Below are 21,677 nucleotides of genomic sequence, written 5' to 3' on the forward strand. Positions count from 1 at the left end.
TGTGTGTCAGAGCCCCCTGTGTGTCAGAGCCCCCCTGTGTGTCAGAGCCCCCTGTGTGTCAGAGCCCCCTGTGTGTCAGAGCCCCCCTGTGTGTCAGAGCCCCCTGTGTGTCAGAGCCCCCTGTGTGTCAGAGCCCCCCTGTGTGTCAGAGCCCCCCTGTGTGTCAGAGCCCCCTGTGTGTCAGAGCCCCCCTGTGTGTCAGAGCCCCCCTGTGTGTCAGAGCCCCCCTGTGTGTCAGAGCCCCCTGTGTGTCAGAGCCCCCTGTGTGTCAGAGCCCCCCTGTGTGTCAGAGCCCCCCTGTGTGTCAGAGCCCCCTGTGTGTCAGAGCCCCCCTGTGTGTCAGAGCCCCCTGTGTGTCAGAGCCCCCCTGTGTGTCAGAGCGTATCCTCCTCATTCTCTTTCCCATGTTGACTTTAGACAGCAGAGCAGAAAGTAGAGGAGTCCAGTGTGCTGAAGTGTGGAGAATGTGTGATCCTGTTTTTCATAGGCTATTGAGTTTGGCTAAATCTGCTAGTACATCTAACACTACCCTCCTTCCCAGACTGACTATGCTGCTATCAGCTGTGCCTTCTGTGCTCCTTTATCCAGATTGGGGGCACTCTAATACAGGACATATGCCACTGGCCAGATCGCCAGGTGAAAACAGAGGGGAAAAGCCTAAAATAAAACTAATGCAGCCACCACATCTAATGATTGTTAAACTGCAATATATAACATATTGGGTTTTATACCAGTCTTCTGAACCCTATTTCCACAATCCTTAATATGTTTTTTTTTTCCATTCCTGAGCTCTGCATCACTTGCTACTGAACCCTTGCACTGTAAATGGGGGGGGGGGGGGCGCAATCTGGTATGTTCGCCCTGGGCACTGGGTGACCTTGTCCCGGCACTGATAGGCAGCATTGGAAATCACACCCGCACGCTGCTGGGCTTGAAGGGGCGCTCTCTGCTCTACCACACTTGCGCACAAGCTGTAGCTATCTAAATCGGCTGGTACAGAGCAGCAGCAACTGAGCCGCTAATAGGGGTCAAGTAGGCGCAATCCGGGCACCCATTCATGTAGAGTAGGCATAATTCAGGCGCAAATAGTGGACAACCCAGGCGCTAGTAAATGTAGGTAACAAAATATTAAATGAATGTAGCGCTCAATCAAATTAAAATATAAATGGTGTAAAAAACTGATGATTAAGTGACGCTCAAAAAAGTATAATAAATATTGCTCAAAAAAATGAATATAATAGAAATGTAAAACAACCACGTGAATGGAGGTTCTATAGGGAAAATCCTATGCGGTGTTAGGACGAGAGATCCCTAGGAGAGTCATTTTGAGGAGGATCGTGGAGCTGTTTTATCAATTTTGATTGTATCGTCTATGGGACCTTTTTACCAAGGGCACGTTTCTTCACTGATCTAAGCACCTTTTTGATACCATTGGACTTACACGCCATGCTTTAAAATTGTGTATGCCCGTGGAACAGCGCTAAACTATATTACCTAAAAATTTTCATAGGAGACACTTTAAAAGCCTTGACAGGTTACCAATTCAGAGTTACACAGGAGGTTTAAATTTTTTTTGGATTAACTTTATTGCTATCACAAGGGATGAACAACATCCCTTGTGACCGCATGAGCCTTGACAGGTCCTCTTTATGGTAAGATCTGGGGTCTTTCAGACCCCATATCTCTCCTATGCCCTCCAAAGCATCCGATCTGAGTTTGGTTTGATCGCCTGTAGAATTAAGATGCTGTTGCTCCCAACGTAGAACTCAACATTTTATCTGGCATAATGCAATGTCCGATAAAAGCAGGAATGTGTATTAAGCCAATTTGTCTCCATACACCTTCTTGGACTGGGTGTTTGCTAGGCGCTGACAGTATGGGGGAGATTTACTACAACTGGAAAGTGTAAAATCTGGTGCAGCTCTACATAGAAACCAATCCGCCTCCAGGTTTTATTGTCAAAGCTTCATTGAACGAGCTGAAGTTAGAAGCTGATTGGCTACCATGCACAGCCGCTCCACATTCTGAGTGCTCCAGTTTTAGTAAATCTCCCCCATTGTACATGGCACCTTTTCTGTAACCCGTGTGAATGTAACATTACAGAACTATATATATACAATTATTTTGCCATGTGTCTTTGTATATTTAACTTGCTCTCCAACAATTGTTTTTCTTTGTCGCAGTCTTAATTGGCTGTTTTACTTTTGATTGACAGGCCAGATTCTAAAGCCGTAGTTCTGGTGGAATCCGGGATCAGAATTCACACCACGGAGTTTGAATGGCCCAAGAATATGATGCCATCTGGGTTTGCAATGAAGGTTTGAAGGAAATCAATTACAGTCTCACTCAAAACATTAGTCATGTCATGGTCTTCTGAAGCTAGTCATAGTCATTACATTCTTAGTGCACAAACTCCTTTTGGAATAGTTATGTAGTATATGGTAGGCCCTCAGACTACATGGTAGGCCCTCAGACTACATGGTATTCCCTCCGACTACATGGTATGCCCTCCGACTACATGGTATTCCCTCCGACTACATGGTAGGCCCTCAGACTACATGGTAGGTCCTATGGTAGGCCCTCAGACTACATGGTAGGCCCTCAGACTACATGGTATTCCCTCCGACTACATGGTATTCCCTACGACTACATGGTAGGCCCTCAGACTACATGGTAGGCCCTCAGACTACATGGTAGGCCCTCAGACTACATGGTATTCCCTCCGACTACATGGTATTCCCTCCGACTACATGGTATTCCCTCCGACTACATGGTATTCCCTCCGACTACATGGTAGGCCCTCAGACTACATGGTAGGACCTCAGACTACATGGTATTTCCTCAGACTACATGGTAGGCCCTCAGACTACATGGTAGGCCCTCAGACTACATGGTAGGCCCTCAGACAACATGGTAGGCCCTCAGACAACATGGTAGGCCCTCAGACTACATGGTAGGCCCTCAGACTACATTGATGGCCTTTTTCTGGCACCATCCTTCTATGTTTCTCACGAGCTTCCCAAGTATTATTTGATTGGTATGGTTGTCTGTTGAGCAGTTGGATCTTTTTTGAGATGGCCTTGGGCCAACCTTGTTTAAGAAAAGCCTTTTGGCATTCCAGCTGTGTAGGGTTTAACCACCTCCTGCCTGGTCTATTGTAAAATTACAGCCGCCCCGGAGCCTCTGTCTTCTGGGTGGACGTTATATGACACCCTCCCGGTTGCGTGCCTTGTGTGTCCTCTAGGGGTGTTTCGTCACATATGGCGACCCATCACATTTGGCTGCCCGCTGGAGTGGGCATGCGCGACGCCGCCATATGCGTTCCAACACTTATAAAACTTTTGTCACTTTTAACACTTTTTTAAAAGTGTTTAAAAAAATAAAAAGTGTTTTTGTCACTTTTAACACTTTTAAAACGTAAAGTTTTAAAAGTGTTGGAACGCATATGGGGCGCTGTCGCGCATGCGCACTCCAGCGGGAAGCCAAATGTGATGGGTCGCCATATGTGACAAAACAGGGGCCGTGCAGTGGCACAATCTGTGACCTGCTGTGTCCACCAGACACAGCGGAAGACAGATCGCTATACCGGGCCGGCCCTGGTACCATGTGATGGCTGTGACCAATCACAGTGACATTGTTGCCAACCATCAGTATTTATACTGGCAGCCAGTAAAAAACAGGCACTTTTCTACTGCCAGTAAATGCCAGTGACAGGAAGAAGTTGCCAGTAAAAAAATGTCTGACGGTTGGCTTGATACTGCACATGTACAATTCTGGTCTGGAGCCGGCCGAGACTATTGAAGTGCCTGCTACAGTGTGTTCGGGCAGCACCGGCAGGGGCGGGTCTACCACAGGTGTGCCTGAGCATGTCGTGTGATGGTGCAAGGGAGCTGAGCAGAGCGGCCGGAGCCTCGTGTGCAGGTCTGTGGGACAGGAGTGGGGCTGACATGTCAGACATGTTCTTTACACTTTATTGATGATGTCACACGTTCTTTACACTTTATTGATGATGTCACACGTTCTTTACACTTTATTGATGATGTCACACATTCTTTACACTTTATTGATGATGTCACACATTCTTTACACTTTATTGATGATGGCACACGTTCTTTACACTTTATTGATGATGGCACACGTTCTTTACACTTTATTGATGATGTCACACGTTCTTTACACTTTATTGATGATGTCACACATTCTTTACACTTTATTGATGATGGCACACATTCTTTACACTTTATTGATGATGGCACACGTTCTTTACACTTTATTGATGATGTCACACTTTCTTTACACTTTATTGATGATGTCACACGTTCTTTACACTTTATTGATGACAGAGCACACGGCTCAGTGTGTACTGATGACATCACACCTCCCTCCAGTGATCAGAGTCTCTGTAGGGGTGGTCAGTGGTCGCCATTCTCTCTCTCTCTATCGATCGATGGATGCTGAGACGGGAGAATCCTGTGACGGGTCTCCATGGCAACCGGCAAACCTCGCCGCGCAGGGTGCCTTTTAAAAGCGTGACGTCGTGACGTCGCGGTTCAGGCCCCTCCTCCCCGTCACCTCCCACCTCGCAGAGACGGAAGCCGGCGGGGTCCGGGCAGGTCCGGGTGCTGCTGGCGGAGGAGAGATGAGCGACTCCAAGGTGAAGGTGGCCGTCCGGATCCGGCCTGTGAACCGGAGAGGTGAGCCGGGGGAGGAGGAGGAGGGGGGAGAGAAAGGGCCACGCCGAGCCGGTGACAGCCGGATAGTACGAGAGAACTTCAGAGAGTGACAACCCGACACTGACACTACACTGACACTACACAACAGTACACATCTACTTCACTGACACTACACTACAGTACACATCTACTTCACTGACACTACACTACAGTACACATCTACTTCACTGACACTACAGTACAGTACACATCTACTTCACTGACACTACAATACAGTACACATCTACTTCACTGACACTACAATACAGTACACATCTACTTCACTGACACTACAATACAGTACACATCTACTTCACTGACACTACAATACAGTACACATCTACTTCACTGACACTACAATACAGTACACATCTACTTCACTGACACTACACTACAGTACACATCTACTTCACTGACACTACAATACAGTACACATCTACTTCACTGACACTACAGTACAATACAGTACACATCTACTTCACTGACACTACAGTACACTACACATCTACTTCACTGACACTACACTACAATACAGTACACATCTACTTCACTGACACTACACTACAATACAGTACACATCTACTTCACTGACACTACACTACAATACAGTACACATCTACTTCACTGACACTACAATACAGTACACATCTACTTCACTGACACTACAGTACAGTACACATCTACTTCACTGACACTACAATACAGTACACATCTACTTCACTGACACTACACTACAATACAGTACACATCTACTTCACTGACACTACACTACAATACAGTACACATCTACTTCACTGACACTACACTACAGTACACATCTACTTCACTGACACTACAGTACACTACACATCTACTTCACTGACACTACACTACAATACAGTACACATCTACTTCACTGACACTACACTACAATACAGTACACATCTACTTCACTGACACTACACTACACTACACATCTACTTCACTGACACTACACTACAATACAGTACACATCTACTTCACTGACACTACACTACAATACAGTACACATCTACTTCATTGACACTACACTACAATACAGTACACATCTACTTCACTGACACTACACTACAGTACACATCTACTTCACTGACACTACAATACAGTACACATCTACTTCACTGACACTACAATACAGTACACATCTACTTCACTGACACTACAATACAGTACACATCTACTTCACTGACACTACACTACAATACAGTACACATCTACTTCACTGACACTACACTACAGTACACATCTACTTCACTGACACTACAATACACTACACATCTACTTCACTGACACTACACTACAATACAGTACACATCTACTTCACTGACACTACACTACAGTACACATCTACTTCACTGACACTACAATACACTACACATCTACTTCACTGACACTACAATACAGTACACATCTACTTCACTGACACTACACTACAATACAGTACACATCTACTTCACTGACACTACACTACACTACAGTACACATCTACTTCACTGACACTACACTACAGTACACATCTACTTCACTGACACTACACTACACTACAGTACACATCTACTTCACTGACACTACACTACAGTACACATCTACTTCACTGACACTACACTACAGTACACATCTACTTCACTGACACTACACTACAGTACACATCTACTTCACTGACACTACAGTACACATCTACTTCACTGACACTACACTACAGTACACATCTACTTCACTGACACTACACTACAGTACACATCTACTTCACTGACACTACACTACACTACACATCTACTTCACTGACACTACAATACACTACACATCTACTTCACTGACACTACAATACAGTACACATCTACTTCACTGACACTACACTACACTACACATCTACTTCACTGACACTACACTACAGTACACATCTACTTCACTGACACTACACTACACTACACATCTACTTCACTGACACTACAATACAGTACACATCTACTTCACTGACACTACAATACACTACACATCTACTTCACTGACACTACACTACACTACACATCTACTTCACTGACACTACAATACACTACACATCTACTTCACTGACACTACAATACAGTACACATCTACTTCACTGACACTACACTACACTACACATCTACTTCACTGACACTACACTACACATCTACTTCACTGACACTACACTACAGTACACATCTACTTCACTGACACTACACTACACTACACATCTACTTCACTGACACTACAATACAGTACACATCTACTTCACTGACACTACAATACACTACACATCTACTTCACTGACACTACACTACAATACAGTACACATCTACTTCACTGACACTACACTACAGTACACATCTACTTCACTGACACTACACTACAGTACACATCTACTTCACTGACACTACACTACAGTACACATCTACTTCACTGACACTACACTACACTACACATCTACTTCACTGACACTACAATACAGTACACATCTACTTCACTGACACTACAATACAGTACACATCTACTTCACTGACACTACACTACAATACAGTACACATCTACTTCACTGACACTACACTACAGTACACATCTACTTCACTGACACTACACTACAGTACACATCTACTTCACTGACACTACACTACAGTACACATCTACTTCACTGACACTACACTACACTACACATCTACTTCACTGACACTACAATACACTACACATCTACTTCACTGACACTACAATACAGTACACATCTACTTCACTGACACTACACTACACTACACATCTACTTCACTGACACTACACTACAGTACACATCTACTTCACTGACACTACACTACACTACACATCTACTTCACTGACACTACAATACAGTACACATCTACTTCACTGACACTACACTACAGTACACATCTACTTCACTGACACTACACTACAGTACACATCTACTTCACTGACACTACAATACAGTACACATCTACTTCACTGACACTACACTACACTACACATCTACTTCACTGACACTACACTACAGTACACATCTACTTCACTGACACTACACTACAGTACACATCTACTTCACTGACACTACACTACAGTACACATCTACTTCTCTGACACTACAATACAGTACACATCTACTTCACTGAAACTACAATACACTACACATCTACTTCACTGACACTACAATACACTACACATCTACTTCACTGACACTACACTACAGTACACATCTACTTCACTGACACTACAATACACTACACATCTACTTCACTGACACTACAATACACTACACATCTACTTTACTGACACTACACTACAGTACACATCTACTTCACTGACACTACAATACAGTACACATCTACTTCACTGACACTACACTACACTACAGTACACATCTACTTCACTGACACTACACTACACTACACATCTACTTCACTGACACTACACTACACTACACATCTACTTCACTGACACTAAACTACACTACACTACACATCTACTTCACTGACACTACACTACAGTACACATCTACTTCACTGACACTACAGTACACATCTACTTCACTGACACTACAATACAGTACACATCTACTTCACTGACACTACACTACAGTACACATCTACTTCACTGACACTACACTACAGTACACATCTACTTCACTGACACTACAATACAGTACACATCTACTTCACTGACACTACACTACAGTACACATCTACTACACTGACACTACAGTACACATCTACTTCACTGACACTACAATACAGTACACATCTACTTCACTGACACTACAATACACATCTACTTCACTGACACTACACTACAGTACACATCTACTTCACTGACACTACACTACAATACACATCTACTTCACTGACACTACAATACACTACACATCTACTTCACTGACACTACAATACAGTACACATCTACTTCACTGACACTACAATACAGTACACATCTACTTCACTGACACTACACTACAGTACACATCTACTTCACTGACACTACACTACAGTACACATCTACTTCACTGACACTACACTACAGTACACATCTACTTCACTGACACTACACTACAGTACACATCTACTTCACTGACACTACACTACAGTACACATCTACTTCACTGACACTACACTACAGTACACATCTACTTCACTGACACTACACTACAGTACACATCTACTTCACTGACACTACACTACAGTACACATCTACTTCACTGACACTACACTACAGTACACATCTACTTCACTGACACTACACTACAGTACACATCTACTTCACTGACACTACACTACAGTACACATCTACTTCACTGACACTACACTACAATACACATCTACTTCACTGACACTACAATACACTACACATCTACTTCACTGACACTACAATACACTACACATCTACTTCACTGACACTGACACTACAGTACACATCTACTTCACTGACACTACACTACAATACACATCTACTTCACTGACACTACAATACACTACACATCTACTTCACTGACACTGACACTACAGTACACATCTACTTCACTGACACTACAATACACATCTACTTCACTGACACTACAATACACTACACATCTACTTCACTGACACTACAATACACTACACATCTACTTCACTGACACTACAATACACTACACATCTACTTCACTGACACTACACTACAGTACACATCTACTTCACTGACACTACACTACAGTACACATCTACTTCACTGACACTACAATACACTACACATCTACTTCACTGACACTACAATACACTACACATCTACTTCACTGACACTACAGTACACATCTACTTCACTGACACTACAATACAGTACACATCTACTTCACTGACACTACAATACAGTACACATCTACTTCACTACAGTACACATCTACTTCACTGACACTACACTACAGTACACATCTACTTCACTGACACTACAATACACTACACATCTACTTCACTGACACTACACTACAGTACACATCTACTTCACTGACACTACAGTACACATCTACTTCACTGACACTACACTACAGTACACATCTACTTCACTGACACTACAGTACACATCTACTTCACTGACACTACAGTACACATCTACTTCACTGACACTACAATACAGTACACATCTACTTCACTGACACTACAATACAGTACACATCTACTTCACTGACACTACAATACAGTACACATCTACTTCACTGACACTACACTACAGTACACATCTACTTCACTGACACTACAGTACACATCTACTTCACTGACACTACACTATAGTACACATCTACTTCACTGACACTACACTACAGTACACATCTACTTCACTGACACTAGAATACAGTACACATCTACTTCACTACAGTACACATCTACTTCACTGACACTACACTACAGTACACATCTACTTCACTGACACTACAATACAGTACACATCTACTTCACTACAGTACACATCTACTTCACTGACACTACACTACAGTACACATCTACTTCACTGACACTACAATACACTACACATCTACTTCACTGACACTAGAATACAGTACACATCTACTTCACTGACACTAGAATACAGTACACATCTACTTCACTGACACTACAATACACTACACATCTACTTCACTGACACTACAATACACTACACATCTACTTCACTGACACTACAATACACTACACATCTACTTCACTGACACTACAATACACTACACATCTACTTCACTGACACTACAATACACTACACATCTACTTCACTGACACTACAATACACTACACATCTACTTCACTGACACTACAGTGTGTACTACACATCTACTTCCCGGGGAACTTCACTCACACCATGCAACTAATACACTCACTATGTTCGGGGCTTGTTCTGGGGAAGGGTAGGGAGGGGTTCTTGATATAGAGTATCAAGTGGGACAGTAGTTACGTTAGCAATGAGTGACCAGAGGTATGTACATAAAAATACAATTTATTAAATGGTATAAAATCCACAATTGGCGAAGGAGGCAAAACATAGGTTACATCTAACAGTGTGAAAAAAAAAAAATGGCAAAAGAAAAAAAAAACAATAAAGTGGCCAAGGTATTGCTATACCTTAGGTAACATAAATAACAAACACACGTCCAGGAAGAAGCTACGCTAACGAGTACAGCGAAACGCGTTGACGTCATCACGACGCCGTCACGTCCCATTGGGCGGACCGTGCTGGAGGAGCGGAACAGCTGTGATTACCAGCTGGGTGTCAGCAAACACGGACCGTGGATGCCTGCCAGACTGGACAGAGGACAGACGTTGAATAGACTCCTGATTTATAACACTATATCCGATTCCCCTTATCAGCAGAGGATATACTGCCGCCCATATGAGTCTGTGGGACTCCACTCAGTATCTAAAAGGACTTCCACTACAGAGTGTCTGAGTTCCTCCTCTCTCAACCAATCGGGCTGGTAATGTATGAACGCCATTAACCAAACCACTGCTTAAACATATGCATAGCATTTTGTGACTGCTACCTGCATGATTGGTCTCCATACAGTACTCACATTCAATCTTAAAGTTGTTGAGTAGAGCCTTGCCAATAGAATTTATCTGCAAACCTGTGATAACCCACGCTACATGGACAATTCCAAGTTACTATCACAGGAACAGTCTCTCCATACAACGCACTCTGCTACACACACCTGATGTGTTAGCTTACGCCAATCAGCACCATCTCGCGCCTGCAGGAACAGCCAGACCATCCATCCATGCTGATCGTCTATCCCTGTTAGCCGGCTAATAGGCAACCCTCCCCGCCTGGCCACCCATTAGTTCCCCTCCCCCTTCCCTCCCTGCCCCCCCTATGTGTACTCTTCGGCAGCATAGTCATTCAAAATTGATGCCCATAACTTTAGCCAAGCCATTGTGCTTGACCATCTCCAATTTGACCCATTAGCTGCCGAACAGTATACCAGTCCGGACAGTGTCGGTGTCGTTTTGTATGTGTGTTTGTTATTTATGTTACCTAAGGTATAGCAATACCTTGGCCACTTTATTGTTTTTTTTTTTCTTTTGCCATTTTTTTTTTTTCACACTGTTAGATGTAACCTATGTTTTGCCTCCTTCGCCAATTGTGGATTTTATACCATTTAATAAATTGTATTTTTATGTACATACCTCTGGTCACTCATTGCTAACGTAACTACTGTCCCACTTGATACTCTATATCAAGAACCCCTCCCTACCCTTCCCCAGAACAAGCCCCGAACATAGTATACTGTTTATAGGTTACAGCAATAACACCGAATTCGGTGTGCAACCAGAGGTTGACCAGCCATTAGACTGATCAATTGGGTACTCAGCATTTGCCCTCACCCCCAACCCCCCCCCCCATCCCTACTTATAGAACTAATACACTCACACTATGGAAACACTTCACTGACACTGATCTACTCAGACTTTATAACAACTTTACTTCCTGACAACACTGACACTGATCTCCAATGATGACTGACACTGTGCCCCCCTATAGTGACTGTGCTCCCCCCGGGGTGACCTGTGCGGCTCACACTCATTCCTCTGCTCTGATCTCTGTACTGACACTGATGACAGATTGGGAAAAAATATAATAATGGGAGGGGGGTGACCACATCTGCCCCTCATACTGCACTGACTGTCACTGATCCCTCTGTACCTGACAGGCGGCACTGCTTGCTGATCCCTCTGTACCTGACAGGCGGCACTGCTTGCTGATCCCTCTGTACCTGACAGGCGGCACTGCTTGCTGATCCCCCTGTACCTGACAGGCGGCACTGCTTGCTGATCCCCCTGTACCTGACAGGCGGCACTGCTTGCTGATCCCCCTGTACCTGACAGGCGGCACTGCTTGCTGATCCCCCTGTACCTGACAGGCGGCACTGCTTGCTGATCCCTCTGTACCTGACAGGCGGCACTGCTTGCTGATTCCTCTGTACCTGACAGGCGGCACTGCTTGCTGATCCCTCTGTACCTGACAGGCGGCACTGCTTGCTGATCCCTCTGTACCTGACAGGCGGCACTGCTTGCTGATCCCTCTGTACCTGACAGGCGGCACTGCTTGCTGATCCCTCTGTACCTGACAGGCGGCACTGCTTGCTGATCCCTCTGTACCTGACAGGCGGCACTGCTTGCTGATCCCTCTGTACCTGACAGGCGGCACTGCTTGCTGATCCCTCTGTACCTGACAGGCGGCACTGCTTGCTGATCCCTCTGTACCTGACAGGCGGCACTGCTTGCTGATCCCCCTGTACCTGACAGGCGGCACTGCTTGCTGATCCCCCTGTACTTGACAGGCGGCACTGCTTGCTGGTCCCCCTGTACCTGACAGGCGGCACTGCTGACTGGTCTCCCTGTACCTGACAGGCGGCACTGCTGCCTGATCCCTGACATGCTTGGCAGGTGGCGGTGCTGGTGCATCCCTAGTATGCCTGGCAGGTAGCATTACTTTCTCATCCCTGGTTTGCCTGGCAGGTAGTGGTGATTTCTCTTGCCTGGCAGGCTACTTGCTCCTCTCTGGTACCCCTGACAGGCCACACTGTTGACCAATCCACTCACACCCCTGACAGGTGGCAGTGCTTACTGATCCCCTGTACCCATGACAGAAGGCACTGCTTACTGGTCCCCCTTACAACAGGAGGTATTGTTCTATTTACCACTGGTACTCCCAACAAGCAGCACAGCTAACTAATCCCCAGTATTAGTGACAGGGGGCGCTACTGACTAATCCTAGGTACTCCTGACAGTTAACCCTGTTTACTGGTCCCTGGTACTCCCAACAGGCAGCACTGCTGATTGATCCCCAGTACCTGACGGGAAGCAATGTTTACTGATTCTCAATACCCAACATGTGGCACTGCCTACTCATTCCTGGTGCACCTGACAGGCAGCACTGCTGATCGATCCCTATACTCCTGACAGGTGGCACTTGTGACCAATCCCCAGTACCCCTGACAGGCAGCAATGCTTACCAGTTCTTGGTGCCCCTGGGAGGTGGAATTGCTTACTTGTCCCCTGAAACCCCTGACAGGTGGCATGAGTGATAGATCCCTGGTACACCTGACAGGGGGCACTGCTGACCTATCCCTGGTACACCTGACAGGGGGGAGGCACTGCTGACCTATCCCTGGTACACCTGACAGGGGGGAGGCACTTCTGACCTATCCCTGGTACACGGGGCGGCACTTCTGACCTATCCCTGGTACACGGGGGGGGCACTGCTGACCTATCCCTGGTACACCTGATGGGGGGGGGGGGGGTGGTGGTGGTGCACGGCTGACCTAACCCTGGTACACCTGACAGGTGGGGGGAGGGGGCACTGCTGACCTAATCCTGGTATACCTGACAGGTGGGGGGAGGGGGGGGGCAGTGCACTGCTGACCTAACCCTGGTACACCTGACGGGGGGCACTGCTGACCTATCCCTGGTACACCTGACGGGGGGGGGGGGGGTGGTGGTGCACTGCTGACCTAACCCTGGTACACCTGACAGGTGGGGGGGGGGGGTCACTGCTGACCTAATCCTGGTACACCTGACGGGGGGGGGGGGCGGTGCACTGCTGACCTAACCCTGGTACACCTGACGGGGGGGCACTGCTGACCTAACCCTGATACCCCTGATGGGGGGGGGGGGCACTGCTGACCTATCCCTGATACCCCTAATGGGGGGGGGGGGGGCACTACTGACCTATCCCTGATACCCCTGATGGGGGGGGGGGGGGGGCACTGCTGACCTATCCCTGATACCCCTGATGGGGGGGGGGCACTGCTGACCTATCCCTGATACCCCTAATGGGGGGGGGGGGGGGCACTACTGACCTATCCCTGATACCCCTGATGGGGGGGGGGGGGCACTGCTGACCTATCCCTGATACCCCTGATGGGGGGGGTGGGCACTGCTGACCTATCCCTGATTCCCTGATACCCCTGATGGGGGGGGGGGGGGGCACTGCTGACCTATCCCTGATACCCCTGATGGGGGGGGGGGCACTGCTGACCTATCCCTGATACCCCTGATGGGGGGGGGGCACTGTTGACCTATCCCTGATACCCCTGATGGGGGGGGGGCACTGCTGACCTATCCCTGATACCCCTGATGGGGGGGGGGGGGGCACTGCTGACCTATCCCTGGTAAACCTGACGGGGGTGCTGCCGACTGATCCCCACTAGTGATAACCCCTGGTACCCTGGTACCCCTGACAGGTGGCACAGTTGATCAGTGTATGTTGTATCTCGGTGACAGCCCCGAGTCTGTGTGTTCTGTTTACCTGTCACACAAGGACGGCTTATGTTCTCTTTTGTTTGCTGTAACAAGCTGATGAAACTTGTGATCATAGAGAAGAAGCTGTGACCTTCCACCTGTCATGTCTGATCCTCCTTCTTCTCACCGACATCTAGTCCTTCTGAATGAAGTGCAGGCGGCCGGCTCAGAGATTGGATGTCGGCACACTCCTACACACCTGTCATCCTTTTACTAGCTAAGCCTTCCGAGAGAGGTGATCTCCCATACATCTGATATGTGAAGGGGGGGGTCAATCTTCTCGCAGATCTGATATGGGGGGGGTCACCCTTCTCACTGATCTCATATGGGGGGGGGGTCACCCTTCTCACTGATCTCATATGGGGGGGGGTCACCCTTCTCACTGATCTCATATGGGGGGGTCACCCTTCTCACTGATCTGATATGGGGGGGGGGTCACCCTTCTCACTGATCTCATATGGGGGGGTCACCCTTCTCACTGATCTGATATGGGGGGGTCACCCTTCTCACTGATCTGATATGGGGGGGGGGTCACCCTTTTCACTGATCTGATATGGGGGGGGGGTCACCCTTCTCACTGATCTCATATGGGGGGGGGGTCACCCTTCTCACTGATCTGATATGGGGGGGTCACCCTTCTCACTGATCTCATATGGGGGGGTCACCCTTCTCACTGATCTCATATGGGGGGTCACCCTTCTCACTGATCTGATATGGGGGGGTCACCCTTCTCACTGATCTGATATGGGGGGGTCACCCTTCTCACTGATCTGATATGGGGGGGTCACCCTTCTCACTGATCTCATATGGGGGGGGGTCACCCTTCTCACTGATCTGATATGGGGGGGGTCACCCTTCTCACTGATCTGATATGGGGGGGGGTCACCCTTCTCACTGATCTGATAATGGGGGGGGTCACCCTTCTCACTGATCTGATAATGGGGGGGGTCACCCTTCTCACTGATCTGATAATGGGGGGGGGTTCACCCTTCTCACTGATCTGATAATGGGGGGGGTTCACCCTTCTCACTGATCTGATATGGGGGGGGTCACCCTTCTCACTGATCTGATATGGGGGGGTCACCCTTCTCACTGATCTGATATGGGGGGGGTCACCCTTCTCACTGATCTGATATGGGGGGGTCACCCTTCTCACTGATCTGATATGGGGGGGGTCACCCTTCTCACTGATCTGATATGGGGGGGGGGTCACCCTTCTCACTGATCTGATATGGGGGGGGGTCACCCTTCTCACTGATCTGATATGGGGGGGGGGTCACCCTTCTCACTGATCTGATATGGGGGGGGTCACCCTTCTCACTGATCTGATATGGGGGGGGTCACCCTTCTCACTGATCTGATATGGGGGGGGGTCACCCTTCTCACTGATCTGATATGGGGGGGGGGTCACCCTTCTCACTGATCTGATATGGGGGGGGTCACCCTTCTCACTGATCTGATATGGGGGGGGGGTCACCCTTCTCACTGATCTGATATGGGGGGGGTCACCCTTTTCACTGATCTGATATGGGGGGGAGGGGGGTCACCCTTCTCACTGATCTGATATGGGGGGGTCACCCTTCTCACTGATCTGATATGGGGGGGTACACCCTTCTCACTGATCTGATATGGGGGGGGGTCACCCTTCTCACTGATCTGATATGGGGGGGGTACACCCTTCTCACTGATCTGATATGGGGGGGGGTCACCCTTCTCACTGATCTGATATGGGGGGTTATTGGTCTAATTGATGTACACAGAGCTCGGTGTATGGACTGTCATCTGACTGATGTAGGGGGATCACATGGAGGCCTGTAGATGGGTTACTGTTATTCACTTTGGTTGTATTGTATCTTTTTATGAAATAATTTTTTGTTACTGGTTTCTTTTTTTACTACTTTTTTTTTGTGCTGGTTACTGAATGTTTGCAAAGCGTGGTAATTAGATAAAACTGGGTGTGACAACGGTCTAGCTCTAGTATGATCTGGACTACGCTACACAGTGGGGGGGAGATTTACTAAAACTGGAGAGTGCAAAATCTGGTGCAGCTCTGCATGGTAGCCAATCCGCTTCCAGGTTTTATTGTCAACAAGCTGAAGTTAGAAGCTGATTGGCTACCATGCACAGCTGCCCCAGATTTTGTACTCCCCAGTTTTAGTAAATCTCCCCCATAGTGTTTAGCCGGATGTCACCCAACACTGAAAATCTCAGGTTCTGATGGCTGTTCAGAGATAACGTGGAACTTCACTCTCACAATCAAAATGTATTATTTTGAATCCTCATGCTGCTAGCATTTGTAAATGGATAGGAAAGGACAATTATAGTTACTTGTTTTAAACTTTTTTTTTTTTCGTTACATTTCTTCAGTTACTTCCTGGTTTCTTGCCTAGGCAAATGATGTCATACATCCCAGGGGTCTTCAGCAGGGGAGGGTTTTCTCAGCTAAGCACACTCTTCTGCCTGCATGCTTGAGCTGAAGGCAGATGGATTCCAGGAAGTAAATGCTGCATGATTCATTTGCCCTTATTAAAGCGGTTGTATACCCCACTTGGTGATTTGTACCTACAGGTCAGTCTATAATAAGGCTTACCTGTAGGTAAAAAGAATATCTCCGAAACCTGTACAGTTTAGATGATATTGACCCTGCATGCAGCCTCTGAGGTCAGCGGCGCATGCGCTCTGCGCGTCCGGCGTATACTGACGGAACTTTCCAGGACGAGGGCTCCGCGACTCCGGCCACTCGCATCGCCGGAGCCAGTGATCCTGGAAGAAATGCAGAGAATACATGTCCGCTCCCTCAGTGGTGACCGGGCGCCGCTGCAGGGCTTCATTCTAAGGTAAGTATTTCATAATGTGCTAGTATGCGATGCATACTAGCACATTATGAAATACTCACCTTGGAACGAAGCCCTGCAGCCCTGGGCTGTCATCGCTGAGAGAGCTGACATGTTCCCCCTGGTCTTGTATGTGATTGGCCAGAGCCGCGATGACGTCACTCCCCCCGGTTCTGGCACGAAGCTCTGGGGAGGTATGCCGGACCTTCAGCCTAGAACAGACCTGTAGTTAAGCTTTGTTCTAGGCTTGCCTGTAAAGTAAAAATGACCAAGCGGGGTTTACTACTCCTTTAATGTTGTCCTTTTAGTTAATCGTTTAAACCTAACCTGATCCTGGAAGCAGACAGGGTCCATCTCTGTTGTGGGCATGTGATGCCCTCTTGTATTCATTTCCGGGAATCTGTGCAGCTGGCTACCCAGCATACACCTCCCGATCTCATGCCTGCGCAGTAATGCCAGTGCGTGGCGCTGAGACGCCACATGCTTGCTGTGAGCACCAAAAGGTTAAAGCGGAATATTCGGTGCCCTTTTTTATGGCTTAGCCCCTCCCCGCTCCTTCCCGTGCCGCCATTGTTGTGCATTCTTAGATGTGTCGAAGGGCTCCCCCCCCCCTGCCTGCGGGTTCTCTGCTTGTGCAGAAGATTTCCATGTGTATGGGCAAAGATGGCAAAGTATTGGTGCTTCTGTAGGGCTAGGTTCACACCTATGCGTTTTGAGTTTTGCAGAAACGTGCTACAGTCCATTTAACATGATTTTCTTTTGGGTCACGTTCATATCTGTGCATTTTCAACAGGTGCGTTTTTTTTTTTTTTTTTTTAAAGGGTCAGGTACTTTTGCCTGCAGCAAGTAAAGTTTTTGGTTCCATAGACTTCAATGGAAACACATCGCTTGCGTTTTTGCTGGTTTCTCCCGCATGACAACAGACACCTCCCTAAAATGCAAAAGACATCAAAAACACATTAAAAACACATCAACCGCAACCTGTATAGGCATGACCCTAGCCTAATCGCTTCCCTTTGCACATGTGTAAGGGAAGTGCACAGCCGCAGATGTGCTGCAGGGCTAAATCAGGACAAGAAGCAATGTGACACATCTGCTTATGTGCAGAATCCATGTGGGGGGCACAATTGTCATTCCTTCCTAGTGTGGCGCAAAATAATCTTTAAAAAAAAAATATCCAGTTGTGAGAGATGGAGGAGGGAGAAGGTCGGGCAATGTGTTTTAGTTTAGGGTGGAGGTCTGCTTTATAATGAAAGGTGCTCCGGTGATGCGTGTATGGCCGTACACTGGCTGCAGGCAGGAGCGAGGAATGTGGGTCATCATTATTCTCTGTATCTCCGGCACAGCGGGAATCCCCAGGAAATCAGCGCAGGATTAGGGGAAGCCCTGCCTGACCGAGCGAGCAATAACACGGATCAGCACTGACACCTCTCCAGTCTTCTCATAGAAACTGCAATTGTCCTACTTAGAGGACACCGCGTGTACGTGGAGGGATCCTGACCTCTACATGTCATGTATGAAGACCTAACCATCCGTCTATCGGCAGATTCAAAATAAAGGGTTCGTTCACTTTTTAAAAATTGAGGGCACAGTCAATAAAAATGACTGTGCCCCCAAGTCGTCCCCAGCGGTGTGCCCCCAAGTCGTCCCCAGTGGTGTGCCCCCAAGTCGCCCCCAGTGGTGTGCCCCCAAGTCGCCCCCAGTGGTGTGCCCCCAAGTCGCCCCCAGCGGTGTGCCCCCAAGTCGCCCCCAGCGGTGTGCCCTCAAGTCGCCCCCAGCGGTGTGCCCCCAAGTCGCCCCCAGCGGTGTGCCCCCAAGTCGCCCCCAGCGGTGTGCCCCCAAGTCGCCCCCAGCGGTGTGCCCTCAAGTCGTCCCCAGCGGTGTGCCCTCAAGTCGTCCCCAGCGGTGTGCCCTCAAGTGCACCATCCGTCTATCGGCAGATGCAGAATTAAAGTGTTCGTTCACTTTTTAAAAATTGAGGGCACAGTCAATAAAAATGACTGTGCCCCCAGCGGTGTGCCCCCAAGTCGCCCCCAGCGGTGTGCCCCCAAGTCGCCCCCAGCGGTGTGCCCCCAAGTCGCCCCCAGCGGTGTGCCCCCAAGTCGCCCCAGCATTGTATAAAACATTGTCCAGTTTAGAGATTTGTATTTAAACAGGTGAACTAATCCTTGAAAGGTAAACTTTTTGTTGCAGTGCTATGCATTAAAGCCGTGCACAGTAGCATGTGAAACGGGGATGTGCGTTGTGGCGCTGTTCATTTTGAATAGTAGCCCAGCGTACCCAGGTAGTGCAGCCCAATGCAATGCAATGCACAGACGTGAACCTCCATATTTGCGGTGAGCTTTGTTGTAAAAGGATGCTGCATGTCTGTTAAACCTGTATTGTAGTACCTTCATGTCAAATGGGCTCCCAGAACACAGATTAACCACTTGACCTCTGAAAGATTTAACCCCCCCCCCCCCCCTTTCCTGACCAGGCCATTTTTTGCGATATGACACTGCGTTATTTTAACTGACAATTGCGCCATGGTCATGTAACGCTGTACAGAAATGAAATTCGATGTCCTTTTTTTCCCACAATTAGAGCTTTCTTTTGGTGGTATTTGATCTGCATTTTTACTTTTTGCACTATAAACAAAAAAAGGCAACAATTTTGAAATTAAAAACCATTTTTTACTTTCTGCTATAAAATACATCCAACTAAAAAAAAAAAAAGTGAAAAAATCTGATTTCTTCATAAATTTAGGCCAATATGTATTCTGCTGCATATTTTTGGTGAAAAAAAAAATCACAATAAGCGTATAGTGATTGGTTTGTGCAAAAATTATAGCGTCTACAAACTATGTGATATTTTTATTTATTTTAATGGTAATGGTGGCGATCAGCGATTTATAGCGGGACTGCAATATTGCGTCAGACAATCTGACACCTGTGACACTATTACAATAATCAGTGCTAAAAATATGCACTGGCAGGGAAGGGGTTAAACATTAGGAGCGATCAAAGAATTATTTGTGTGCCTAGCCAGTGTTTATGTACTGTGTGAGGAGCTTTTAATAGGGGAAGAGATGGAATTTATAGGACACAAATTCCATACCTTCCCTCCTGTCAGAACGGGAATCTGCCTTGTTTACCTAGGCAGATCGTCATTCTGCCTCTCTGGCTAACGATCAGGAGGTGCCGGCGGACATTGGGTACTGTGCACCCGCCGATCGGCTTTCGCTGTGTGTAATTGCAGCAGAAGCAAGCCAGTGGCGAGGCATGTGTGCCCTCTACCAAGGAGAGTCAGATCACGTATGTAATGAGAACAGGTTTTATTTCATCATTAGTATGTTGATGAGAGGGGAGCCAGGGAAGGCAAAATATAAGCCGATTAAACTTCAGCTCCCTGGAACCATATTTGTTCTTTGACAAAAGTGCATCCAGAAACATAGATCAGTCCTAGGTAAGGAGTTCTTTAATAAAGGGGTAATTTTAGTACATGCTACTAAACCTGCTGGCTAGTGATCACCAAGGATCGATTTCTTATGGATGGAAGGCATGGCTCCCTATGGTGCATTCATGATTTTGTTCCGATCGGTCGCATAGAGTTGCAGTGTTGAGCAGTGCATGATTAAAGGCATCTTTTGCAAAACGAATAGTTGCACCCACATTGATAGAATTTAAAAAAATGCATTTGCTGAAAATTTGCAGAGCATTGCAACCACAACCAGTGCACTCTGCGGATTCCCTCTTCCCAGTGGCAGATGGGACTTGTAGTATTTTCATTGATCAATCCCAGTGAATGGATGACATGCCTAATGCAAATAACCGCCACATACAGTGAGGCTACGTTCC

At 47.2% G+C, this 21,677-nt stretch overlaps 1 protein-coding gene across 2 annotated transcripts in view; it reads left to right on the forward strand.

The window, feature by feature from the left end:
* Window positions 1-4,569: 4,569 nt before the first annotated feature.
* KIF13B (kinesin family member 13B) overlaps window positions 4,570-21,677 on the forward strand; it is a 367,935-nt gene continuing 350,827 nt past the window's right edge. For both annotated transcript variants that reach the window (XM_073624835.1, XM_073624836.1), the window contains exon 1: window positions 4,570-4,694. In XM_073624835.1, the coding sequence (XP_073480936.1) occupies window positions 4,640-4,694 (55 nt within the window). In that variant the 5' untranslated portion in view covers window positions 4,570-4,639. The remainder of the gene's footprint in view (window positions 4,695-21,677) is intronic.

This window comes from Aquarana catesbeiana, linkage group LG04 (genome assembly GCF_042186555.1).
Source record: "Aquarana catesbeiana isolate 2022-GZ linkage group LG04, ASM4218655v1, whole genome shotgun sequence".
Taxonomy (NCBI): Eukaryota; Metazoa; Chordata; class Amphibia; order Anura; family Ranidae; genus Aquarana; species Aquarana catesbeiana.